Below are 16887 nucleotides of genomic sequence, written 5' to 3'. Positions count from 1 at the left end.
AAATAATGCATAAAATTCTAAAGTACTATAAACTTCAAAGTGCAAAAAATATATGCAAGGGAAATGGTGCCACAGACTTGGCACAGAGCAGAGAATCCCGTGAAACAGAGCAGCTCATGTGGGATTGTCCAAGCAAAATGTGCTTACAACTGGGGATCCTCAGTTCAGAAAAATTCAGAGACGAGTATGTCACATTTCATCATAAGCAATTAAATTTACTCCAGGGACTAAAGCTACCCCACAAGCACTCAGAAAGGTAAAGTAACTGAGGCAGAATGAACAAAGTCGTTAAGAAGAGAAGGCAGTGGAAGAGCTTTCTAATCAACTATTTCATGTGTCTAGTATATTTTCTTCTAAATTATCAAATGATTATAAGTAATATAAAGTGAACGTATACATATGTGGAGGGAAATCAAAATTCTCAATATCCTTATACAATTTTTTCACTTTTTTGTATCAGTTTTTACCTAACCATGTGTCCTACACTATTAAAAACACAATATAAACCAAATGTGGTGGTATATACCTATAATCCTAGCAATCAGATGTAGAAGAATTGAGAATTCAAAACTGGTCCCAACTACATATCAAAGCATTGTCTCAAAAAACACCAATGATAAGGCCAGGTGTGGTGGCACACACCTTTAATCCCAGTGCTTGGAAGGCAGAGGCAGGTGGATCTCGAGTTGGGGGCCAGTCTGGTCTAAATAGAAAGTTCTAGACCAGCCAGCACCATACAGTGGACCCTATCTCAAAGCAAAACAAAGTAAAAAACTAAACAAACCACCAAGGACATGGAATGTAGCTCACTATGAGAACTTGCTTAAAATGATCAGGGCCCTAGGTTTGGTCCCTGGCACTACAAGAAAACAAAAAGGCCCGAACAAATTCAACATTTTGATTTTTATCCCTTATCATAATAATTACTACTGCAGAACTTATCACTTTTAATTGCTGCATAGAGGTTCATCAAGTTGCTGAACATAATTAATCACTTTACACACACACACACACACACACACACACACACACACACACACACACACGATGCTTTGTATAAAAAATTATCTTTCTTCTTTTATAATATCATTTAAAGCAAATTCCTACATAAACAATTACTGGTTCAGCAGGAAAAATTTGCCTACATAGGTCTAATTTTTATTATACTAGTAGTGACTTCTTCACTGTAAGCTAAAGTAAAAAAACCTTGAACACTACTAGATCTATTACCTTTTCTTTTTTTTTCCTTTTCTTTTTTTTGAAATAGGGTTTCTCTGGCTGTCCTGGAACTCACTCTGTAGCCCAGGCTGGCCTCTAAATCAAAGACCCGCCTGCCTCTGCCTCCCGAGCTTTTAGTTTTTCAAGTTGGAATCAAAAGGTGGAGAAGATTTAAGGCAGAGAAGGGTACTTACATGGTCAGGTTCCAGCTGGCAGTGTCGAGCCAAAGCATGAAGCAGCCTCTGAATGTACGCTTTGAAGATGCTATGGATAACCTCATCATTGGTTTTGTACAAATGTTCTCCTAGTCGGTACCAAAAGTTAAAGGAAATTTCTACCACCTGTTAGGTAAGAAAGTTGATGGTTTATTTGTGCAGGGAAAGAACAGGAAAAAAAAGTTTCATGACTACTTACCATAAAGCACAGGAGCTACAATATTCCATAATGCACATGCAGAGAGGAAGCCACCTTTTCTGTGGTACAGGTTTGTTATGTTACCTCCTAAATATCTTCCCAAATTACACCGCAAGATTCACTCAGATGACTACCTTTATATATTCATTCTCTCTCTCTCTCTCTCTCTCTCTCTCTCTCTCTCTCTCTGGTTTGTTTTTCAAGACAGGGTTTCTCTGTGTAGCTTTGCACCTTTCCTGGGTCTCGCTCTGTAGCCCAGGCTGGCCTCGAACTCACAAAGATCAGCCTGCCTCTGCCTCCTGAGTGCTGGGATTAAAGGCGTTTGCCACCACCACCAGGCTATATTCTCTACTTATCATTGAGAACACTTTTCCCAATGAACATTAGATTCTATAGAAAACAAAGACACACAAGTCTTGTAAGGCATAGTATTCCTAAATTTCTGGAACAATTAATTATGCTGACATCAGAAGATTTCTTCCCAGGAGAGCTAATTGTAACTCCCTTGACAGAGATGATTTTTAAATTCATGCTCCTCCCCTGTTTTGAGGCAAGGGAGTTGATTCATATAGTCAAGGCTAGCTTCAAACTCACAAAGTAGCTAAGTAAGGAGGATGACTCTGAATTTCCTCTTCTCCTGCCTCCACCTCCCTAGTGTTGGGATAACAGGGACACACTAACATGTCCAGCCCTCATTTGGCTGTTTTCATGAACACGAAAGATGACAGAAAGAGACGGGAATTTCAGTCACAGCTACCCTTCCATATAATGCTATTTCCGAAGTGACGACTACTCCTGCAAAGGGCTATCCTCAGGAGAGCTGCAGACAAATAAACAGCACCAGTTTGTGATAAAAGGCAAGAGGCTGAGGACACAGGAATAAGAGCAAGCCCAGAAGAGGGGCCTGCTATGGTTCCTTTCCATTAAGGACCTAAAGGAAAGCTGCTCAAATCAATGCCCAACCCAAGAGCACTTCTGTAATTCTTTTTCTTTTCAAGTTAGCAGGATTTAAAGATTTATTTTTACTATGCACATGAATGCAGGTGCCCAAGGATGTCAGAGGCATCAGATTCTACTGGAGCTGGAGTTACAGGTGGTTGTAAACCACCACATGTGGGTGCTACAAACTGAACTGAGGTCTCTGGAAGAGCAGTATGTGCTCTTAACCACTGAGACATCTCTCCAGCCTCCTTTACTATTTTTTAAGTGATGAAGAGGCATAATTTCTCAAATAGATGAAGAACTTTCTAAAAATCTAGGAAAAAATTTAAATTTCTTACTTATCTTTATGTGTATAGTTGTTTTCCTACATGTATGTCTGTGCACCATATAAATGCAGTACCCATAGGAGCCAGAAAAGGCTGTTGGATCCCTTGGCACTGGGGCTATAGTTTAGTAACTTGGGTCCCCAGGAACAGCAGCCAATTCTCTTAACCACTGAGCCATCTTTCGAGCCCCTAAAATCTAGGAAATTTCTAAGTGGGTATAGAAGCACATGTCTATTATCTGGGAGATGAAGACAGGATGCTTATCAGGCAGTCTGCCAGCCAGGGATGCACACCCTGTCTAAAGACAAAGAACAAAGACAGAGGGCTGGCTGGGGGTGCTGACGGGCGGCATCAATGTGCCTGACACGTGCAAGGCCCTGAGACTTATCATCAGTACCCCAAAGGGAGCAGGGTAGAGAGTGTAAACTGTCTTAAAGAGTATTATTATTTTTATAAATACAGCATCCATGTAGCCTAGGCTAGCCTAGTGCTCACAACGTAGCCCATGTTAGCCTCAAACTCATGATCCTTTGTCTCAGCCTCCAAGTGCTGAGATTACAGGCATGTCTCATCACATCCAGCTTTATCAGCTGGCCTCAAATTCATGGAGATCCTCCTGTGTTTGCTTCCTGAGTGCTGGGATTAAAGGCATGGGCCATCATGCTTGGTTAAGAAGGAAATTCTTCACACCTTTAATCCCAGCACTCGGGAGGCAGAGCCAGGCGGATCTCTGTGAGTTCCAGGCCAGCCTGGTCTACAGATCGAGATCCAGGACAGGCACCAAAGCTACACAGAGAAACCCTGTCTCGAAAAACCCACCCCCCAAAAAAAGAAAGAAAGAAAGAAAAAGAAATTCTTAAGTCTCATTCATATCTTTTAAAGAAAAACTGAAGACATGAAGACTTCTGGGGTTACCAGGAACTGGTATATCCTAGAATTTAGATGAGGAATGCCCAATGGCTCATATGCGTGGGAGGCTGTGGTGCTATTAGGGGGTAGTGGACCACTTATGAGGCTGGGCTTAGAAGGAAGTGGGGTCAGTGGGAAACTTCTCAGAGGGAGTTTGGGACCTGGACTCTCACTGTTGCCGCTTGCATATGCAGCCAGCTTGAGGTAAGCAGGCTGCCTCTGCCCTGCAGTCTTCAAGGCCTGGGTCCAATAGACAAAGACAAAAACATCCAAAACTGTGTGTGAGCTTGGAAAAGACAAACAAAACACACCACTTTTTCTCTCTTTAAGTTGGTTATCTCTGGCACTCAGAGGCTGAATGATATGATGTGGATTGTTTTTAGCTATAAAGCTCTAAAAAAATAAGTGGAACTAGAAAGGATGCATAGTGGTAAAGTAATGGGTTTTCCTTCTGATAGATTTTGAGTTGCCTACAACAGTCAACCTTGACAACCAGATAGAAAAATAGAAAAGAATGCAAAACGGAAACTCAAACCCAATTCTTAAATATCCCAAGTATGGGCCATTGATGGCTCGCTCACTGGGTAGATACTTGCTGAGTAAGGACCTTCAATCCTGGAACCTACATAAAAGGAAGGAGAGAAATGACAGTACAACACCACCTTGTTTACATTCACACCAAAATGTAAACATCACATTCACACCTGGACAGCACCCCCACCTCATAGGCAAATAATGAAATGGAAAAAAAAAAATCCAGTCAGACGCAACTCCCAGATCACATTAATTAAAAACAAGACTGTAATTTCTCAACCAGAGAATAACAGCCTTAACACAGAATAGATACTACCTCATACTGAGGGTGGCCTGCACAAATAAGAAGCAGTTCCAAAGTTCGAAGGTCTCCCAGACCTTGGCCTGGAGTACAAACGATTTTTTCCAGGAAAGTTTCACATAGCTCAGTGAAGATACGGCAGTAATTCAGAACTCTGTAGGAGTGGAATGAGAATACCATGTCAAGGATCTGGACTTCACATATGCAGATATGAGTCAAATGCACAAAAGTCGCTTTGCCTGAGGGCCATTTAGTGAATACTCACTACGGGCATCATAATCTCTGTGACAAATGCCTTTACTTAGTTTGCTCACATCTATACAAATAAGCATATGATGGTAGGTCAATTCACATTCTCTATTACAAATTTTTTAATAAAAGTCCAAATCAGGGTGCTGCAGTGATGGCTCAGGTGTTAGGAGCACTTGCTTGCTAGGGGACTTGAGTTCCATTAAACTGTGTATCTCTGTGTGGGTGTATGCATGTATGAATGCCAGTGCTCACGGAATACAGAAGAGGACTCTGGATTCCCTGGAGATGGAGTTATAGGCAGCAGCCAGGTCCTCTGCAGGAGCAGAACCCATTCGTAACTGTTGAGCCATTTCTACAGCCCCTAAACTAGATACTTCAAAGTTTATCCCTATTTCTTACAGTCTTCTCACTGTAAGTGTAAGAAACTAGTACAATCAAGAACTGGTGGTAACCCTCTCTCCTGGATCCAAGTTGCTACTCTAGATGCAGGTACATACATAGTATACATTTACAAGTCACACACAATCAAAAAACGATGGATGAATTATAAACAAGATTTGAGAAAAACACCAGGGCTCCAGACCTCAATAATGACTCACTTGTCTAAATCTTCACGTGCCACAGCCATATGATAGGCAGCCTCCAATGTCAAGACCCCCTGAAAAAGTTGCATGGCCAATGGCAAGTTAGTCTCTACATTTTCAATAGCATATAGAGCTGAGCACACACAGTCTGAAGCAGCTTCATGTAGGTTAGATGAGGTCTTGTCCTGTTGCTGAAAGACAGAAGGAATATAGAAGTAGAAATCAGAATCATTGTAGCCCAAGGAAAACAATTACAATTATGGACAGGATCATGCAGTCTACATTGGTCTTAAAGTCACGATGTAGCAGAAGGCAGCTCCCTGTTCTTCCTGCCCCTGCCTCCCATGTTAGGATTACAGAAATGCAAACAATGCGCTCCCACATCCTCCTGGCTGAGAGTACACCATGAACAGCCAGCCTCTTAGTTGCAGACCTCACCAAGACACCATCATCCTCACCCTACCTCTACTTCCAGGCATGCCAAAAAAATGAGCTTCTTTACCTGCCAATCAGGCTTACATGAACATTTTTTGTTTTATTTTCTTTTGCTTTTGTTTTTGTGAGACAGGGTCTCACTGTGCAGCCTTGTCTGGCCTGGAACTCTCTATATAGACCAAGCTGGCCTCAAACTCACAGAGATCCAAAGTATTAGGATAAAGGTGTTGGACTACCACACTAGGTTTCCTCTGTTTTCTAAAAAAAACAGAGAAGCTTTTGCAGGGCAAAAGACACAGTCAATAAGACAAAAAGACAGCCAACAGAATGGGAAAAGATCTTCACCAACCCCACATCTGACAGAGGATTGATCTCCACAGTATATAAAGAACTCAAGAAACTAGACATGAAAATACTGAACAGTCCAATTAAAAAATGGGCTAAAGAGCTAAACAGAGAATTCACAAAACAAGAATCACAAATGGCTGAAAGACATTTAAAGAAATGCTCAACATCCTTAATCATGAGAGAAATGCAAATCAAAACGACTCTGAGATACCACCTTACACCTGTCAGAATGGCTACGATCAAAAACACCAATGACAGTCAATGTTGGAGAGGATGTGGAGCAAAGGGAACACTCCTCCACTGTTGGTGGGAATGTAAACTTGTACAACCACTGTGGAAATCAGTATGGCGGTTCCTCAGAAAATTAGGAATCGAACTACCTCAAGACCCAGCCATCCCACTCTTGGGCATATACCCAAAGAATGCTGATACATACCATAAAGATACATGCTCAGCTATGTTCATAGCAGCACTATTTGTAATAGCCAGAACCTGGAAACAACCTAGATGCCCATCAACGGAAGAACGGATGGAAAAAATGTGGTACATATACACAATGGAGTACTACTCAGCAGAGAAAAACAATGAAAGCATGAAATTTGCAGGCAAATGGATGGAACTAGAAAAAATCATCCTGAGTGAGGTAACCCAAACCCAGAAAGACAGTCATGGTATGTACTCACTCATAAGTGGATTCTAGATATAAAATAAAGAACAATCAGACCACAACCCATAGAACCATAGAGGCTATATATATAGCATGGAGGTCCCTAGGATGACTGTGGCTTATAATAAATTTCGGTTTTACTCAAGTATTGAAAAAAAAAAAATAGCCAACTGAACGGAAACACATGAACTATGAACCAAAGGCTGAGGGGCCCCCAGCTGGATCAGGCCCTCTGAATAGGGGAGACAGTTGATTGGCTTGATCAGTTTGGGAGGCAACTAGGCAGTGGGACCAAGTCCTGTGCTCATTGCATGAGTTGGCTGTTTGAAACCTGGAGCTTATGCAGGGACACTTGGCTCAGTCTGGGAGGAAGGGACTGGACCTGCCTGGACTGAGTCTATCAGGTTGATCGCAGCCCTTGGGGGAGGATTTGCCCTGGAGAAGGTGGGAATGGGAGGTAAGCTGGGGGTAAGGGGAGGGGTTGGGAGAGGGGAGAATAGGGGAACCCGTGGCTGATATGTAGAACTGAATGGTATTGTAAAAAAAAAAAACAAAAAAAAACAAAAAACTGACAGGAGCCGGGTGGTGGCGGCGCATGCCTTTAATCCCAGTACTCGGGAAGCAGAGCCAGATGGATCTCTGTGAGTTCAAGGCCAGCCTGGTCTACAGATCCAGGACAGGCACCAAAACTACATACAGAAACCCTGTCTCGGAAAAAACAACAACAAAAACTGACAGTAATTTTATTTTGTAGTCTAAGTTTTCTTGGAAACACAGCATTCTGTCTGTCTCAGCCTCCAGAATACTGGGATTACAGGCGTGAGCCATCATCCCTAGCAGAATTACAAGATTTTCCCCATGTTTCTGTTTATATTATTTCTTCCATAGGGAATGCCATGTTTCTGCATGGTGTTGAACGAATATTGAACTCCTTTCTCTTTTTAAGTACCACTTAATGAAAGGGCTCAGCAATGCCAAAAGGCCCATTACATACCAAAATGAGATCTCAGAATACCAAAGTTAAGCTGGGGTTCTTAAAACTTCTGGGATGGAGAATCGAGATAACACAGAAATGGCAAATTTTCTCAATTTCTCATTCACAATAACACATGCTAGTATGCTGTGGGATGGTCTTTCTGTAAGCTGTGAATATATGTTGCTACCATTGGTTAATAAAGAAGCTGCTTTGACCTATGGCAAGATAGGAGTCAGCCAGGCAGGAAATCCAAGAGCGATACAGAAAGAAGAAGGGTGGGGTCAGGGGAGACACTGGGAGACACCTTCTGAGAAGCAAAATGTAATGGAACTCAGGTAAAGCCATGGCAATACATAGATTAACAGAAATGGGTTAAGTTAAGATGAGCGAGCTAGTTAGTAATAAGCCTAGGCCATAGACCAAACAGCTTGTAACTAATAAAAGCCTCAGTGTGTTTATTTGGGACCAAATGGCTGCAGGACATAGGAAAACTTTCGTCTACACTAGTATATGAGGACATAGCCTAAAACTATACCTATCCAATGTATCAATCAAGAATAAAAACAATATTATTTCTTGCTAGGTATCAGAGCACAGTTATAATCCGAGCACTTTGGGAGAATAAGGCAAGATGATTACTACAAATTCAAGATCAATATGGAATAGAGTGAGTTCCCAGTTAGCTTTGACTATAGAATAAGACCTTGGCTTTAAAAAAAAAAAGTCTTAGAGCTGATAAAATGGCTCTGTAGGTAAAGGCACTTGCCAAGCCTAGCAACCTGAGTTTGATCCCTGAGACTCACATGATGGAGAGATGTCCTCTGACATTCACACACATATAATAATAAGTATTTTAAATGTAATTTTAAAAGTTGTGGTGCTTTTAATCCTAGTACTTGGAGGCAAAAGATCAGGAGTACAAGTTCATCCTTGACTACACAGTAGGTTCAAAGACAGACCGCCTTGAAACAATAACAACAATAAAATATTTTGTAGACATTCAAAACCTGTTTATTCTCAGCCGGGCGTTGGTGGCGCACGCCTTTAATCCCAGCACTCGGGAGGCAGATTCAGGCGGATCTCTGTGAGTTCGAGGCCAGCCTGGGCTACCAAGTGAGCTCCAGGAAAGGCGCAAAGCTACACAGAGAAACCCTGTCTCGTAAAACCAAAAAAAAAAAAAAAAAAACCAGCAACCTTTTGGGGCTGGAGAGATGGCTCAGAGGTTAAGAGCACTGTCTGCTCTTCCAGAGGTCCTGAGTTCAATTCCCAGCAACCACATGGTGGCTCACAACCATCTGTAATGAAATCTGGTGCCCTCTTCTGGTGTGTAGGCATATATGTGGGCAGAACAGTGTATACATAATAAATAAATAAATCTTAAAAAAAAAAAAAAAAAAAAAAAAAAAAAAAGTAACATTTAAAAAAAAAAAAAAAAAAAAAAAAAAAAAAAAAAAAGAGCCAGGCGGATCTCTGTGAGTTCGAGGCCAGCCTGGGCTACCAAGTGAGCTCCAGGAAAGGCGCAAAACTACACAGAGAAACCCTGTCTCGAAAATCCAAAAAAAAAAAAAAAAAAAAAAAAAAAAAAAAAAAAAAACCTGTTTATTCTCTTTGTACATTTTCTTTGGAAATTACTTGAGGAAGTTCAAAAAATAAGTAATCAACCCAAAAAGCATAGTAAAGGGGAATCTAGGCATCATAACTGGGGACAAATTTAAGAGACAACTTACAAGAGTAAGAACTTTCCAGAGGGCCCAGGGCAGAGCCAACACGGCCCACAAGCTCCAGTGTCAGCCCCCGTGGTGAGAGCAAAGGACCCGGAATTTGAGGATAACCAGGGTCCCACAGCAGCTAGCCACAAGCCAGCCAGTTCCTTAGTTGAGAATGTCTCAGAACAGTAACACAAGTCCACAGAGGGAAGCTGGAGGGCTCTTATTCACCAATACAGTTAGTGTCTCTAAATTTAGTGAAGTTGTCACTGTAAAGACCTTCTCTAATAACAACAATAATGACACCAGATACTTAGAATCTCTCTAAGGGTAAGAGCTACTTAAGTTAGGAGAGCTAACAGATGCAAATCATCCCATCAGGTTCTTACCTTTTTTTAAAAAAAATACTTTACTTATTTATTTTGTTTTTTTGAGACAGGGTTTCTCTGTAACAATTCTGGCTGTCCTGAAACTTACTTTGTAGACCAGGCTGGCCTCAAATTCACAGAGATCCACCTGCCTCTGCCTCCCAAGTGCTGCGATTAAAGGCGTGTGCCACCACTGCCACCTCCCAGCTTTTTTCCCACTTGCTCTTTTAAGTTGCAATATGAGAGACGTTTTATTAGGAAAAGGGGTGGGGTGGGGTGGGTAGGTGGCTCAGGGAGTGAAAGTGCCTGCCACACAGGACCGAGAACCTGAGTTCAGATCCCCGGAACTGTGTAAGAGCACTCCTATGGCAAGATGGGAATCAAACACAGGAGAACGGCCAAGAACCTTCCAGGTCAGCTCTCCTGGAGAATGCAACACAGCAGTAAACAATGGGAGAGATGGTACCTCAAAGACCAGATAGAAGGTAAGGACTATACAGAAGGCTCCAACATCCAAATGGGTGCTATGTGTGGCATGTGCATGCCTTCATACAGAAAGCACACATAAACACAAAATAAATAGATAAAAAAAATTAATGCTTTCAAAAAGTAGTATACAGGTCTGGGATAAATGTTAGAAGCCCAATGGTGTCCATGACCAGCAGACTGAAACTCTTCCTTTATGGGTCATTTGAATAGCAACACATGCCTTCTTTTGCACATGCTCCATTACATGTCAGCCTCATGGGCTTTTTTCCTTCCCTAAGATAAGGTGTTATTTAGCTCACCTTTGCTTCAAATATGCTATGCAGCTAAGGGTGACCTTGAACTCTCAATCCTCCTGCTTTTACTATCATGTACTGAGATTATAGGCATGTGCCATCAAGCTCAACTTACGTTATTCTTAAGACTCAGATAAAATTTTCCTCTCCAAACAAACATTGAGATGTCCCAGAAAGTTGGTTATTAGACGTGGCAACGACAGTTATAGCCTTACTTACCAAAACCTCAAAAAGGAGCGCTAATAACTTATTATTAGCCATGAAGTTACTGTCCAAAACTCCCAAGTTAAACCAGCTTCCCAAACAGCGGAAGACCTTCATAAGCATCTTCTCATCAGTTCCTGCTTTTTCTACACATGTCATCTAAATAGAAAATATAGTTTAAGAAAAAAAATCAATTTTTATACTTCATTCCCATCGAACAATATTGAGAGATTAAGATTTTTTTTTGAGACAATATCTTGCTATTTGGCCCAGGCTGGACTCAAATTCATTATCCTCTCCTTTAGCCTCCTAAGTGTTAGGATTACAAGTGTGTCCTGCCACACTTGGCAAAAACATTCATTTTAAAATCAATCTTTCCCTCTAAGATGGCAAATGGGAGACAGAAAAGCTAATGCAAGTATATAAATAACTTGCTTATATTTTTCTATTTCTTCATGGGCATTGCATTGTAGCCAAAGGAGCATAGAACTAACAAATAAGTGGCCAGCCGTAACATTTACTGAACCCTATTATGTGCTAAACATGATTTTAATAGCTTTAACTGCATTAACAAAGTTATGCAGTTAAAATGAAACAGATCCTATTACTCTCCACATACAGATGGTGAAACTGAGGCAGAAGAGTTAACCATCCTCTTAACAGGGCACAGCAAGCACTCAAACGTCACAAGTCTCCAGGACCTATGATCCAGGCTGGAGGGATGGCTAGTGACTGAGAGCACTGGCTGCTCTTCCAGATCAATTCCCAGCACCACACAGCAGCTCACGACTGTCTATAACTCCAGTTCCAGGGGATCTGAAGCCAGCCAGAGATACACAGTAAGATCCTGTTTCAAAAATGAATACATTTTTTAAAATTAGATTTTCATAAAATAAGCTACCTTCACACAAATTACACTGCAAAAAAAGCCCACTAGACACAGAAGAACCGGACTGTCATCACCTAACCCAGTGGGTAATCCTAACATTACTAATGAAGGGTCAATCAGACATCACAATGTGGGTAAGATGCAGCATGAAATAACTTGAGAGGCCTATGATGGAAAACTTAGAAAAAAATTTTCTAAACTCCATCAAGCCTCGTAGTTCCTATCAGCATGCTAAAGGAAAACAAATTAAACCCTGGAAAAAAGGATCCAAGTGACTATTTTCTCAATTATCCTAAGGATAGAATATAAGTAGTCGCAGTATTAATACAGTAGAAAATTCATTACATGCAATGGATGCCCTAAGGCATTAGACTTAATTTCTTTAGAGGAATCCTTACTCAGTAGGGCTGCTTCAAACAGACCCCCCAATTAATTACAAGAAATAAGAAGACTACAAAAACAATCAGAAAAAAACAAAGAAAGCAATCATAAATGCTAAAGACATTCTTTAAAACAAATCATGTATAGAGAAACCAAGAGGAAAGGGAACTGTGACTACTAGCCTAAAACTAGCCTAAATGGATACTGTTTGCGAACTCTGTTTTAAAATATTTAGAACCAACTGGGAGAATGTGAATATGGTCTAAAAAATGATATTACATAGGAAATTTTCTAAAATGAAAAAAATAAAGCTAGATGACTGAAACAGAAAACTATAATCACACAGAGATACACATTGTTCACAGGACATGTGTTAAAGCGTCAACAATAGTCAGTGCACTGGTGTACAGGACATGTGTTAAAGCGTCAACAGTAGTCAGTGCACTGGTATACAGGACATGTGTTAAAGCGTCAACAGTAGTCAGTGCACTGGTATACAGGACATGTGTTAAAGCGTCAACAGTAGTCAGTGCACTGGTATACAGGGCATGTGTTAAAGCGTCAACAGTAGTCAGTGCACTGGTGTACAGGACATGTGTTAAAGGGTCAACAGTAGTCAGTGCACTGGTATACAGGGCATGTGTTAAAGCGTCAACAGTAGTCAGTGCACTGGTGTACAGGACATGTGTTAAAGGGTCAACAGTAGTCAGTGCACTGGTGTACAGGACATGTGTTAAAGCGTCAACAGTAGTCAGTGCACTGGTGTACAGGACATGTGTTAAAGCGTCAACAGTAGTCAGTGCACTGGTATACAGGACATGTGTTAAAGCGTCAACAGTAGTCAGTGCACTGGTATACAGGACATGTGTTAAAGCGTCAACAGTAGTCAGTGCACTGGTATACAGGACATGTGTTAAAGCGTCAACAGTAGTCAGTGCACTGGTATACCCACAGTCTCAACTACTCAGGAAGCTAAAGCAGGAAACTCGAGTCAGGGCTCTATAAAACCACATCTCACAACAACCCAAAAGGCTGGGGGCTGAAGAAAAATGATCAAGACTGAGGTTAAGAGCCATTGCTGCTCTTCCAAAGAACCAGAGTACAGATACCAGAGCCCACATTGAGTGGCCCATGAACTCTAGCTCCAAGGGAACTAATGCCATTTTCCGACTTCCACTGGCACCTGGACACACATAGCAGACACTGACATAGAAACATAAAGAAAAATAAAAACTGCCGGGCAGTGGTGGCACACGCCTTTAATCCCAGCACTCAGGAGGTAGAGCCAGGCGGCTCTCTGTGAGTTCAAGGCCAGTCTGGTCTACAGAGAGAGTTCCAGGAAAGGCACAAAGCTACATAGAGAAACCCTATCTCGAAAAACAAAAAAACAAAAACAAACAAAAATTGGGGGATGGGGATTTAGCTCAGTTGTAGAGCGCTTGCCTAGCAAGCGCAAGGCCCTAGGTTCAGTCCTCAGCTCCGGAAAATAAAATAAAATGAATGAATAAATAAAATAAAATAAAAACCTTTAAGAAAAACTGAGGGACAAATGTGGTGGCACACACCTATAATACTGCATTTAGGAGATAGAGTGAGGTAGAAGAGAGCGCAGAACCAGGGAGGCAGAAGTTCAGGTCATCCTCAGCTATGAAGCTGTGAAACTTGGTATGAAGCAAGTTTGAGGCCAACTTAGGATGCATGAGACCCTTTCAAAACATGGCTTGCTCAGCATCTTAAGATGCATGCTATAAGCCAGGTGGTGTGGCGTACTCCTTTAATCTCAGAGGCAGAGGCAGGGGGATTTCTGTAAATCTGGGGTCAGCTTGGTCCACAGAGAGACTTCCAGGACAGCCAGAGCTGTTACACAGAGAAATCCTATCTTGAAAAAAAAAAAAAAAAGATGCATGTTTTAAGACTAATGGCCTCATCCCCGGGACCCACATGGTAGGAGAAAACCAACTTGGGCAATTGTCCTCCGACCTCTACACACATCCTAGGGTACACAGCAATGTGTGTTCCCCTCCCCACAATAAATACATGTGATTTTAAGAATTAAAAACAAAACATACAAAAGAGAATTTGGTTGCAATTCAGTGGTAGAGTACTTCTAGTATGCATGAGGCCCTGAATTCAATCCCAAACACCACAAATTAAAACAATCAGACACAGGATATGATTTCCAAGTTATAATTGCTTTATTTTTTTCTAATGTCCTACAATATTATTTTCTTTAAAAATAAATGGCCAATTTAAAAAATTAAAAATGTTTATGTTCCAAATAGGTTTTAACACCAAATTGAATATAACTAAAAACAAAGTTTCATTTTTTTCAAACATAACTTTGTTTTGTTTGATGTATGATATTGCAGAAGTACTAAAACAAATCCTTGAAAAATAGCCACATTGTGGAGAAAATAAAGCTAGACAGTAGAAATCTAAAAATGAGCTAAGTAGGGGCTATAGTTCTATGACAGATTTGTTGTCTACCATGTAGCAGGCCTTGGGTTCAATCTCCAGCACTGAGAGAGGGGAAAAAAAGACCTAAAAATAAGATAGGTTAGGTAATTAATTTAATACAATCTAGTTCAGGAATTAGTAGACATTTTAAGTTAAGGACCAGACAATAAATATTTCAGGCTTTGCAAGACACATGGTCTCTGAAAACTACTCAGTTCTACTAAGACAGTCTAAAGTAATATATATAGACATGAACCTAAAGAGTCCAGCTGTATTCAATAAAACTCATATGTATGCTACCAGCTCATAAACAACAAATTTACCCACTCCTGGTCTAAACTACTAAAAATTCTAACTGGCATTAGCTAATGTTTAATTATAATAATGCCCAATGGCCAAGTAAAGTCTCCTAATATTTCTTTACCAAAAAGTTAATTTGTCTTAATCTTGAGTTTATATGCACTTCCTTTAGTGTGGTCCTTTATCAAGATGCAATGGCTTTTACGTATCATAAGAATTGAGTTCAAGTTCTAAGTTAACAGTTAAATAACACCAAGCCCATTTGCATTCACATACAGAGATATCACCCTCACACACATTACAAAGAAGCTCAAGAAGTACAGATTTCAAAAGTATTTTGTATTATTATAAAAGTTTTATATAAATGCCAAAGCAGTATCACTGCCACATTTACAAAGAAAGCTGCTTCATACCATTGCGACCAGGTCACAAAATAACCACACCATGGTTTCTGCACTTCATCAACAAATGAGTATTTCAAACTTACCAATAAAGATACCACTGTACTAGAATAGAAGGCCAAGTCTTCTATAATTTCTGTGCGCCTGTTGGCTCCAATTCGCAAGGAACGACTATGTACTTCTTCAGGTAACACTGTAAGGATCTCCAGCAAAAAAGGCAAAGAAGTTACATCATTGCTATATCTGGAAAAGAAGAGGAAGGATGTATCACGAGTCACCAATAGCCAGCAAATACACAATCACAATACCATCCATCAGAATAGCCCACAACAACAAAAGAGCAGCATTCCCTATATTAAGAGGGAAAGAGCCCGGTGGTGGTGGTGGTGGTGATGGTGGTGGTGGTGGTGGTGCACGCCTTTAATCCCAGCACTCAGGAGGAAGAGACAGGTGGATCTCTGTGAGTTCGAGGCCAGCCTGACCTACAAATCAAGATCCAGAACACCCAGGACTATTACACAAAGAAACTCTGTCTAAACAAACAAACAAACAAACAAAAAAGATTTATTTTTATTATGTGTATAGGGAAGGGGTATTTGCACATAAATGCAAGTGCCCACAGAGGTCAGAGTGTCAGACTCCCCTGGAGCTGAAGTTACAAGCAGTTGTAAGTTGCCTGATCCTGTGCTGAGAATTAAACTCAGGTCAGTATGTGCTCTTAACCATCAAGCCACCGCTCCAGCCTCCAGTTTTAGTTCATTTTAAAACATTACACACATGAATGCACACACAAACATACAAATATGATCAAATATTTTGCTAACTTGGCTAAATTCTGTATTATCATAACCTCCAGTTTTCAACACCAGTATCTTCCTGACTTTGCAGGTCTGGCCAAGCAATCATAATGACTCAATTTAAAAGATAACCAGCAATTTCATGAGTCCTTTGTCATATGTGATTTGTGAATTTACACTATAAAGAATAAGATTATTGTACATACTCATTTATTTAGAGATAATATAGCCTTGACAGGACTGGAACTCAATATGCAGACCAGGCTAACCTTGAACTCATAGAGATTTGCCTGCCTCTGTCTCCTGATTGCTGGGATTAAAGGCGTGCCTCAACCATGCCCAGCCCTGAAATTTACTTTAATGAGAAAGTTAATAATACATAATTCAGGGGCTAGCAACGTTGCAGTATGTAAAGATGCTTGTCACCAAGCCTGATAACCTGAGTTTAATATTCAGAACCCATAGGGTGGGGAGAAACAACTCCTTCAAGTTGTGCTCTGAACTTGACATGAGTGACGTGGCATGCACACCCACAACACACAAAAACAAACAATTTTGAAAGAGAAATAAAAATCATGTCATTTGGGAATGGAGAAACAGACGTTTCAGTGGGTAGGAGCACTTGTTGCTCTACCAGAGGATTGAAATTCAGTTCCCAGCATGCATATCAGGTAGCTCACAACCATCTCTAACTCC

At 40.8% G+C, this 16887-nt stretch overlaps 1 protein-coding gene and 1 long non-coding RNA gene across 5 annotated transcripts in view; both read right to left on the bottom strand.

Annotated features, from left to right (window-relative positions):
• Tnpo3 (transportin 3) overlaps positions 1-16887 on the bottom strand; it is an 83725-nt gene that overhangs the window by 34869 nt on the left and 31969 nt on the right. For all 4 annotated transcript variants that reach the window (XM_006979397.4, XM_076566584.1, XM_015998056.3 and 1 more), the window contains 5 exons: positions 15481-15637; positions 10982-11125; positions 5496-5671; positions 4660-4798; positions 1413-1559 (listed from right to left, as the gene is read on the bottom strand). In XM_006979397.4, coding sequence (XP_006979459.1) covers positions 1413-1559; positions 4660-4798; positions 5496-5671; positions 10982-11125; positions 15481-15637 — 763 coding nt within the window. The remainder of the gene's footprint in view (positions 1-1412; positions 1560-4659; positions 4799-5495; positions 5672-10981; positions 11126-15480; positions 15638-16887) is intronic.
• On the bottom strand, positions 7494-10973 carry LOC143272322 (uncharacterized). Its single transcript, XR_013049788.1, has 2 exons — positions 9502-10973; positions 7494-8913 (listed from the first exon to the last, which is right to left on the bottom strand). It is a non-coding gene; the product is annotated as an uncharacterized LOC143272322 (long non-coding RNA).

Source organism: Peromyscus maniculatus, chromosome 3 (genome assembly GCF_049852395.1).
Source record: "Peromyscus maniculatus bairdii isolate BWxNUB_F1_BW_parent chromosome 3, HU_Pman_BW_mat_3.1, whole genome shotgun sequence".
In the NCBI taxonomy this organism is placed as follows: domain Eukaryota; kingdom Metazoa; phylum Chordata; class Mammalia; order Rodentia; family Cricetidae; genus Peromyscus; species Peromyscus maniculatus.
This window is presented reverse-complemented; position numbering and strand designations above follow the sequence as displayed.